This window comes from Octodon degus, unplaced genomic scaffold, assembly GCF_000260255.1.
Source record: "Octodon degus isolate 3935 unplaced genomic scaffold, OctDeg1.0 scaffold00147, whole genome shotgun sequence".
NCBI classification, from domain to species: domain Eukaryota; kingdom Metazoa; phylum Chordata; class Mammalia; order Rodentia; family Octodontidae; genus Octodon; species Octodon degus.
The window spans coordinates 5,384,402-5,395,286 of record NW_004524723.1 but is presented as its reverse complement, the minus strand read 5'-3'; the positions used below and the strand labels follow the sequence as shown (position 1 = coordinate 5,395,286).

The window sequence follows — 10,885 nt, the reverse complement described above, 5'->3', positions numbered from 1 at the left end:
AAGAAAAACCATGCACAATCACACACACACACACACACACACACACACAAAGAAAGAAAGAAAGAAAGACAGACAGACTACGGTATTTTACCTTTTATGTCTGGCTTATTTCACTTAGCATTATTAACTTTTTTCATTGCTGGGGCAAAATAACCAACACGTGAAACTTTAAGGATAGGAGGTTTGTTTTGGCTCACATTTCAGAGCACAGCTGGCTGGCTCCAAGGTGTGATGATGATATGACACAGGGACATGACCGAGAAAACAGCTGCTCATGATAGGGGAGCCAGGAAGCAAAGAGAGATCAAGGGAGGAGATGGGCAGGGAGAGATGATCTTACATGTCATGCTCACAGTGACCGGCCTTTTCTTATCAGGCCCCTCCTCCTAACAAGAAGTCAGCTACAATTCCCCCAGTATCCTATTAACTTCCAAAGCTCCCATCTATGATTGCATGAAGCTTTAGGGGGACATCTAGATATAATCCATAACATTCTGCTCCTAGCCCTCAAAAAGACTCATATGCATCTTTGTATGCAGACTTTTAATCCATCACTAAAATTACCAAAATTCCAACACTTTTAGCATTGCTGAAAAGCTCAAATCAAGTCTCCTCTGAGACTCAAGGCAAACTCTTAGCCACAAACTCTAAAAAAAGAGTCAAACATCATATAATGTCACAGGTAAACATTTGTATTTTAAAAAGAAGAAATAGGGGCACAGAAATCAATAAGACAAAAGCAACACTAGAACCAAGGGGAAGTGTTAATTCCTATAGCTCTACAGCCAACACCCAGGATCAGATGTGAGATGCAAGCTCTAAAAACTTTGAAAAGATCCACCTCTATGGCATTTTTGATGGTCATAGGCCTTGTGGTTTCTCCTTCAGGCTAGCTTTGCTTAGATGTTTGTGTTCCTGGTTTCTTCAATACCTGGGGCATCTGCTACATTTTCAGCTTTAGTCTGACAGCATCATAAACTTCCCCCTCAGGAGCATACTGCCTGGCCTCTCAAGCCTTCTAAAACCTGAGTGGAAGACTTCCTGCTCCACAACTCTCACATTCTGCATATCTGGAAAACCCAGCACCACAGAAATGATACCAAGGTCTGCTAGCAGCTTGAACAGAAGCAAGGTCTTTTTGTAACACAAATGGAGGAACTCCATTGCCTGGAGGTACTGAATAGAATTCCGGAGAATGAGTCCCCTAGAGAGTTGTTCTTTGACAGAGGACCCAGGGATAGGGTGGAGGTTTCCTGTCAAATCAAAGTCTTATTTTTGTAATTTTAATCTTGCAAATGTAGGGCCTGGTTGGTTGTAAACATACCCTTATGCCCCACCACTGGAAAGTCAAGATTCCTATTATCTTGATCCAAAGGACTTAGCTTTTTTTTCACATCCAAAGGTTTACTTGACAAAAAATAAAGTGATACTATTATAAACATAGAAAAGCTGTCAACCCTACAAACATTACAAAAGTATAAATAAAATTATACTCTCATTAATAAACCAAGAATGCTTTAAGAAACTTTTCCTCCTGTATTCTTTTATTATGCTCTTTATTGACATTTGCATTTTCATACAAGAAAAGCCATGTGATATGTCAGCCTGTTTGTCTGATTTCTTCACTTAACAGTATGATCTCAAAGTGTATCTCTTCTCTCATATCATTCAAGTTTATATCTCTTCATGGCAGAGCAGTACTCCATTCTGTATGAATACCACACTTTCTTTATTCGTTCATCTGTTGATGGACAGATGGGCAGCTTCCAGGATTTAGCTATCATGACTTGCTCTTCTATGAACATGAATATATATGTACCACTGTAATATGATGTCATTGTGTCTCTGGGGAAGACACCTAGAAGGTGAGCAGCTGGGTCAAATGAAATTTCTGGTTTCTCTGCACTGAGGAACCTGGTTTACTAGGTTACTGTACTGGTTTACTGGTTTCTATAATGGCTGCAGTAGTTCACATTCCCACCAAGAATGCAGAAGGTTTCCTTTGTGTCTGAAGCCTCACCAGCATTTGTTACTTGATTTTTTTTTTTTTTTTTTTTTGCTCTGAATGCCTGCAGGGCAGGTTTGGCTGGCTTGAGTTGTGCGGATCAAACCACAGCAACCTGAGCCTGACTGCTTTGTTGATGCAGCCACTTAAAGAACTGAGCTAAGGGGCAGGCCCCCTTGATTTCTTGATGATAGCTGTTCTTTTTGGATTAAGATGGAATTTCACTACTTTTAACTTCCATTTCTCTAATGATCTATAATATTGAACTTTTTAAATGTAATTACTGGCCACTGGTACTTTAGAGAAGTTTCCCAGCTTTTGATTGGGTCTTTGTTGGGGAGGCACCTAATTTGTTAAAGTTCTTTACATACTCTAGATATTAATCCTCTGTCCAATGAGTGGCAAGATCATTTTTTCTAATCTGTAGATTATCTCTTTACTGTTTACTTTGCTGTGCAAGTTTTTAAATTTGATATTCTATTTGTTGACTCTTGGTAGTTATGTAGCTGGTGTTCTATTCAGAAAGTCCTTGTCTACATCTCTGTCTTTAAGAATTTTATCTATTTTATGTTCCAGGAGGAGGCTGATTCTGTTATAATATTTAGATCTTTGATCCATTTTGATGTTAGTTTATTACATGGTGAAAGATACAGGTCTACATTCAATGTTCTACATGTGGACAGCCAGTTTCCCCAGCATCATTTGTTAGAGACCATCTTTTTTCCAGCATGTTTTTGGTACCCTTTTTGTCTTTGTTATTTTTCTCATTGTTCACATGAAATATCCAATACCTACAACTTAATAAAGATAGGTATATTTCAGCTCACGGTTTGCAGAGGTTTTAGTCCACTGATGGCTGGCTGCCAGGGAAGGTGGCATAGCAGAAGAGGAACAGTCCATGCTAAAGCAGGAAGCAGCAAGCAACAATCAGCAGCAGCAAGCCTGCCTCTCTCTTTTATCACATCAAGGCTACCAGTCTTTCTGGATGGTGTTAACCACACTCAGGGTGGGGTTTCCCTTATCTGCCTCCTTAACCCCCAAATCACACAATTAATCTATATTCACACATCCTAATCCAACTACCTTGAAAACTCCTCACTCTGACCACATGGGGCTGTGAAGGGCCATCAGGATAAAAACCATAATACTTGTCAAAGATCAGGTAGTTGAATGCCCCTGGAGTTGTTTCTGCATCATCTATTCAGTTCCATTGATCCACATGTCTTTTTCCCAATACCATGCTGTTTTTAATCACTACAGCTTTGTATTATAACTTGAATTTTGGAATTTTACTGATTCCTGCCTTGTTGTTGGAATCCAAGATTCTGCCATTTAGATAGGTTTCCTACTTTATGTTCCAGCAGATTGTTTCTGTTTCAATACCTAGGTGTTTGATTCATTTTTATTTTAGTACAGCATAATATATACTGACATAGGGTTTTTTTTGTTTTGTTTTTTGCATATGAACATCCAGTTTTCTCAGTACAATTTGTGAAAGAAGCTATCTTTCTCCAGCATGTTTTTGTACCTTTTTGTCAAAGATTAGATGGCAAAATGTGCCTGATGTTGTTTCTATATCTACTGTTCTGTTTCATTGATTCACATATCTATTCTTGTGCCAATAAAAAAAAAAAAATTAAGGCATTTAGTCCAGGGTCTACACGGTCTCACCACACAGACAGGACTCAAAGTGATCTTCCTATTTTCTGCTTGCTTCCCAAGCAGTGAGATTACAGGCACACGCCATCATGTCCAGTCTCAATTGCTGTCTCAGTGCACCCCAGGGACGGGGCTGGCACAGCACACCAAGGATTGAACCCTGGTTCCTGTATTTGCCAAAGCAGGCACTTTAATCCACCGCACTATCTGGCCAGCCTTTTTTTATTTTTAATCACTGTACCTTTGTGATATATTTTGAAATTTGGATGTCTCCTGTTTTGGTCTTGTTGCCCAGGAGTACTTTTGCTATTCAGGGTCTTTTTTGGTTCCATATAAATTTTATGATTTTTTTTTTCTATTTCTGTGAAGGATGCTGTTGGCATTTTGATTGGAATTGCATCAAATCTTTGCACCAGTGTGCTGTGAAGTGTCCCTCTTCCTCCAGAGACCTCTATGCTTGTACACCCTAGGTGTGGTAAACCACACAAGATGCAGCATATCCCTGACCATACTGGCCAATGGAGACACAAAAAGACCCCTGAGCTCTGTGCTGAAAATAGACAGTGAGGGGTGTCAAGCAATCTGCTGGACTTAATGGCAGTAACTTTCAGACTCAGATCTCTGAAATGAAAATCACATGCAACTAGCCTGGCTTTTCACTACAGAGGGCAACCCGCCCCACCCTTGTCCTTGCAGCTAAACTTGTCACTACTGAAACTTTTTATGGGCTTGGGAGGAATCTATGACCAGCCTGCTTCATTTCCAAGACCACCTCCCATGGACACCTTCTGCCCAATCATTGTGGTGGGGTGACCACCCAGAAAATATAATTCTTTTGCACTTCTGACTACTAGAATGAAGTCAGTCTTAAACAATGAACGCATTCACAAAATGGCTCTTGATCACTCTCAAATATGGCAGATGTCACCCTGCATTTCTTCTCCAATTTTAGCCTTCCATGTGGAAGATGTCATTATCTGAGCAAAATTCCACACTATATTTGTAGCTTTCAGTATCATGGGTTTTTCTTGGAACTACTGCTAGCCCAGTGTCTCTTCCAATCCACTGTTTCTGCCAATCTTGTATAGCCTGAGACTGGTTCCCTCCCCAGGAACTGGGATGAACATTCCAGCCTGCCTTGTTCTTCCCTCTGTATTTTCTTCGGTTTCTTCAGTTTCCTTGTGAGTTCTAGTGTTCTTACTGACTCTTTCTCGATTACCAAAGCTCTTTTTTCTCTTCTCTTCACTAAGTTGTTTTCCAGGCATCATACTGAGGCTGTAATATGGTGCCAGTTTTCACACTATCACTTTCTATCCTCAGTGGTATCTTTAGGAAGTAGTCAGGCCATGAGAGCTCCTCCTTCAAGAGTTGGAATAAAGACCTTATACAAGAGGACTAACAGCTTGCTGCTCCGCGTTTTGCCATGGATGGACACAATGTTCCTCCCTCCAGAAGACAGAGCAACAAGGTGCCATTTGGAAAACAAAGAGCAGCCCTCATGAGACAAGGAAAGCTACAGGTACTCTGATCTGGAACCATAGAACCTTGGACTATAGAACTATAAGAAAATAAACTTCTGTTCTTAATAAACTACCCAGTCGATGGTGGGGTTTTTTTGTTGCTGTTTTTTTTTACAGCAACACAAATGGACTGTATTATGTGTTTTACTATAATAACAATAATTCAATCACATGGTCCTTCTGATATTCATCATTATATAGTATTTTAGCTGCATTAAGAATTGCATGTATGGCTGGGGAGATGGCTCAGTAGAATAAGTGCTTGCCTGGCAAGCGCAAAGGCCTGAGTTCAATCCCTGGTTCCACCAAAAAAAAGAATTGCATATGTGTTTCAGGTAGAAATTCCTTTAAAGTACTATTTTAGATTACACAGACTTTTTTCTTTCTCTAGCCTCTTCTGTCTTCTCTCGTTTTAAAAATAAGAACACAGGTGCCAGGGAGATGGCTCAGTGGAATAAGCGCTTCCCTGGCAAGCGCAAGGGCCTGAGTTCAATCCCCTGTTCCGCCAAAAAAAAAAAAAAAAGAAAAAAAAAAAGAACACAGATGCCATACAGGGTATGGTGCCTCCACCTGAAGAGGTAAGGCTACTTACACAGGAGCATCAGCTCCACCAGAAATTCAAGTTTCTACAGCACCGGGATGGGATACTTCTTTGGAAAGACTGGAAAACGAATACTGAGAATATACTTTTTTTTTTTTTCTGCAAGGCATAGGCCTCCTGAAATCATAAAAACCCAAATAACAAAAACACAAAGTCTGAAATGCAGAATCAGACTTAATGGACTATAACTTTTTTTTTTTTTTTTTTTTTTTTGGCGGAACTAGGGATTGAACTCAGGCCCTTGCACTTGCCAGGGAAGTGCTTATTCCACTGAGCCATCTCCCCAGCCCCTTGGACTATAGCTTTTAGTTCCACAGAAACACTTCAGCCAATATATGATTTTGCAAGTAGCTCTCATTTGACCTGCTTTTATGTATTTATGGTGTTTTTCATTGTTTTTTGTTCGGTTGGTTTCTTACCTCTTGTTCACATAGGCCTTATGTAATTTAAGGCAACTTATTCTCTTACAGAAGTATTCTGCCCACTTAACTAACTTTGTAATGATAATGAGCAAAGCCACTCACTGGTAAGTGTATTTCTAAACAGGCTGATAGTTGAAGACATGGTCAAAAGTTCCACAGAAAGAATTCAGAGTATCCCTTAATTAAAATCAGAAGTTATTTATCAAAATGTACATAAATGCTGCATTTTCATCAGATTTTTTCCCATCCTTGATGACTTCAGATTAAAAAAATCAATGATTTCCTCAAAAAGTTGAACATGAAGTTATGGTATGACCTAATAATTCCACTTTTAGATACACAACCAAGAGAGCTTAAAACATGTTCACAAAAACCTTATACATAAATTTTCATAGCAACATCAATTACAGACAAAAAAAATGGAAACATCCCCAGTGTCCGTCAGCTGATGAGTAGATAAATGTCACAGATCCCTACCATACTATTTAGCCACAAAAAGGAAATTAAATTTTAAATAAGCCTTGAAAAACATTATGTCATAAGAAATAAGCCAGACACGAAATGCCAAATGTTGAATGATTCCACTTATCTGAAATGTCAAGAGCAGGCAAATCTATTATGATTTTGTTATACCTATAAGGCTTCCTTGAGAAGTAGGCTTGTTAGCAACCCATTCGGGACCCCTCCTGTCTTTCACAATGTATTCCTATTTCCGATCACTTTTCCTAATACAGAAAAAAAGAAAAATAAAGAGAGACAAGGTAGATTAGTGATTAATGGGGCTGGAGAAATAAATAATGGGTAACAGGTGTTTTGGGGGTATGATGAAATTGGTCTGAAATTATGTAAGTGATGGCTGTGTAACCATGAAAACACTGAATTTGAATTCTGATTTTTACACTTGAAAAGGATAAATTTAAGGTAAAAACATTTTTCCTGGCTACATGCCTGACATTCTTTTGCATCATTCTCTAAGCTTTATGCGCTCATATTAAAATATAAAATTGCTCCCAACTATCGCCTTTACTTCAGGATCCAAATTTACACCTAGTTTTTCAGCTGGAAAACTCCAATTTCTTTCTTCTCAGTGTCATGTTAATTAGTCAAAAAAGGCAGCACTCTTGCTTAATAAAAAAAAATGGTCTACAATTCTTGAATACTCAATTCCTGCCAGCCATTATGCTAGATAAACATATAGTATCTTTAATTTTGTCAATAATCACACATTTTATACAAAAGGGAACTGAAGGTCATGGGATTAAATATCTTGTCCTCCAGTCTCTTTCCAATCTGTTCTGCACCCCTTAGCCAGTGCTTTTCCTAAAACTATGGATGATCATGTTACTCCCCATGTGAACCACTTGAAAGGCCTCCAACTGTTTAAAGTCTAAGCACTTTAATAGAGCCTAGATGACTTTCAGAATCCTTTCCTCACCACTCCTCACACCAACTTCCTTGAGTTCCGGGATCATGCCAACACCCTTTCTCCTCTTACCTCTAGCTTCGGCATAGGGATCCCTTGTCTGTTCACGCAGAGGTTTACTCTGTGCTTGGCAGTGTGTCTGCTACGGGATACAAAGAAACACATAGTTCTGTCTTCAAAGTACCTATAGTCTCCTGGGTTAAGCAAGTAATTACAGATGGGGGTAAGTAAAAGAGAAAAACAATTGGGGGAGTGTGCAGTAGGGGAAACCCTCAGGAACTACTTTAGGTAAGTTGGTCTCAAAAGGTCTCTGGTGATGACATACTCTGAAAACAAGTTAAGAAGTCAGCTAACATGAAAAATAGGAGGAAGATGAGTGACAAGAGACACTGCCAGGGACATCAGCAAGCCCAGACTGTGCATTCTTGTAGGAAAGTTAGGAATCTGGTTTTTATTTTAGGTTCTAAGTGCAATGAAATTTTTTTAACAGAGAAAGTGTCTCTTATTGCAGTCCTGGGGTTCAATCTACGGCCTTGAGTGTGCGCCACATGGGTTCTACCACTAAGCTTCATCCTCTGTCCTTAAAGAAGTATCATATTTTGCTGCTAAATGGACAACACACTAGAGGAACAAAAAATGAGAGAAAGAGACACCGGTCAAGAAATAGTTTAGGTAAAGAAATGTAGGTGGTTTAGACTACCATGTGATAGTACTAGAGGACTGACGAGGGAGATCAATTAGATGCAGAACTAGGTCATCAGCATAAAAAAGAAGAGAGATGAATTTTGGAGGAATTATCAACAGAGAAAGTTAGAAAGTAAGCTTACTAGAGAACTAGAAGGATCACAGGCCCATCCTCAATGTTCAAAAGGTGGGACATTTTCATTTTATACCATCACCAATTTGTGAAGGATATTTTTCATTGCTACCGGAACGAACCTAAGGCCTTTCACATGCTAGGGAACTTCTCTACAATGGAGCTATATACCTCCATTCCCAGGCAGGATTTTTTTCAGCAAACTTTGGCCAGATAGGTATCTGTAAAGAAAGTAAATGGATAGGTTTATCCTGAGTAAGAGTTCTTTTCTCCAGAATAAGATTCATAAGAAGACAAGAGAACAGTGTATTTTCAAATGACAGTGTATAATGATAAACCATGAGAAGCACTCCAAGCTGGATAAGCACAGTGGACAGACAATAGAAAGATCAATGATGCATAAAAAGCAAGAAAACTTAGAAGCAGGAGAGAAGAGCAGGACATTACAGTTTCTTTATTGGGAATGGGAAGCTCCTCCTCTTGGCGAACTGCTCTCCAAACACATACACCCTGCACTTTCTGCTCCCAGTTTTCCAGAGTCCCTGAGCCAGTGACTGTCTCATCTAAAATCATAAAAGCCGGCCTCAAGCACTCTCTCCTTGAGGCATTTCCTTTTTTCCAGTGGGATTCCTCCTGCTGAAGATGGCCACCTCTCAGAGAGTGTGTACTACGGATAGGATAGTACTCTAGATACCACAGATGAGTCATGCTGTTTTTTTCCTTTGTAGGTTTTTTACCCACGGTAAGCTCCAGACGAAAGACACTCTTATAAACACTCAAAAGTCTGTCGACCCCATGGCAGTTTAACTAAGCAATGGGTGCATGGTGCAGTCATTCCCTAACTGCTAACGGTCACCTCCAGCTCATGGGCTTGCAAACCTCACTCACTTGCTAAACCAGGGTTCCACAGAAAATAAGTAAAAGTTCATAAAACCTTGCGCACAGAAATCCCAATTTATTTCCAGTTATCTCAAGGGGTGGACTCCACTGTCAAGTTTAATTGTAATCCACTCTTTCAAAACACCCCGTGCGGGCACGCAACAGCACTGCTAGGACGAGGGAAGACGGGGCCTGAATATCCAACAAAAATCTGAATACTGTATTACGATTAGAGGAAGATCACTGTTACTAAAATCTAGCCATTCTCCACAGCCCAATGCAAGAACCCAGAGACCCGGAATGGGGCCAGAAGACTCATCACGCACCGGGCTGCTCCAGCTTCTCGTCTCAGCCTAGCACTTACCTTCGTCGCCCGAAGCTCCAGCTGCAGAGGTCAGACGAGGGCTCTCCCGGGTGCCCGCTGCCATGGTTACAGGGAGGCCGCCTCCACGCGAACACAGGTAGCACCCGGCTGCGAGGACCGCACGCGTCCCCGGAAGGACTCGCGGTGCCGCCACAGGGGCTCGCCGGAAGCGGCGCTCCCGGTCACGTGACGGCGCGGGGCGGGGCCACGCCGGTTTGTTTTGGTCCGCGGAGCTGGCGCGGCTTCCAACACGTGCTCCGGCGTGGGGCGCGGCCCGCTAGCCCGCAGCCCACCTATTTGTCGTGTGGCCGCATCTTTGTTGCTGGTTAATCCTCGCTTTCTAGTCGGTGCTTCTTTTCCACCGTTGCGTTCCTCACCCAGTAGGACTGGAGCGTTAGCGTGCTCTCGCTTCCTCCCACCCCGCGGCCCTTTCAGCCGCGAGGTGACTGTAGATTGGATTTCTGGGCAGCCCAGGAACATGAAGCTCAGACACGGTGTCCTTTAACTGCATTCCCTGTGACTCATCCCTTAATCCAAACAAGCATAGTTGCTGGACTTCGGCTTTCAAGGACACTGCCACCTGTCAGGCTTCAGGGTTTGTTTATCAAAACAAACAGCTGCCCAGCCGCTGGCTGGGGGGGGGTCCCCAACCCCACTCTTACTAGAGCACCCTTCCTCTAGCCCAAATCGTAAGAGGGATCTAGGATACTGCGGAACACAGATCTTCCAACCCTAATCAACATCTTTAGTCCTTGCCTGAGTGACGGGCAGATATTATCTTCCGTGTGTATTATCACTAATTTGGCTACTCTGTAATCTCACTGGGTTTGTGAGGTACAAAATAAACAACCGATACAACAAATTACAAAACCAGGTAGCATTTATTTACACACAGAAATTATCTGCCTGACTATCTTACATCGCAATCTTATCGTATCTTTCCGGATTTCCGAAGATAAAAGCCCAATTAAAAAAATAAGTCACCCCAACACAGAAGCAAGCATTATTAGGTTGGTGGCCCGAGGTCACCGGGTTGTTTATCAGGCGAATGATGTAAACTTGGGCACTTCCTCCCGCACCCCCAACTTGCTCAGCCTCCGCCGCCGCAGCCTCGCGGGCGCTTCCCTCTGCCGCCGGCTGGCCGTCCTGTCGCCCCGCAGGCCGCGGCCGGGTCGGGCTCCGCTCCGCTCCCCTC

The 10,885-nt window shown here is 41.8% G+C and overlaps 1 protein-coding gene across 2 annotated transcripts in view; it reads right to left on the bottom strand.

The window, feature by feature from the left end:
* The window catches only part of Hspbap1 (HSPB1 associated protein 1), an 89,123-nt gene extending 79,291 nt beyond the window's left edge, over positions 1–9,832 (bottom strand). For both annotated transcript variants that reach the window (XM_012517142.2, XM_023702296.1), the window contains exon 1: positions 9,691–9,832. In XM_012517142.2, coding sequence (XP_012372596.1) covers positions 9,691–9,754 — 64 coding nt within the window. In that variant the 5' untranslated portion in view covers positions 9,755–9,832. The remainder of the gene's footprint in view (positions 1–9,690) is intronic.
* Positions 9,833–10,885: the final 1,053 nt, after the last annotated feature.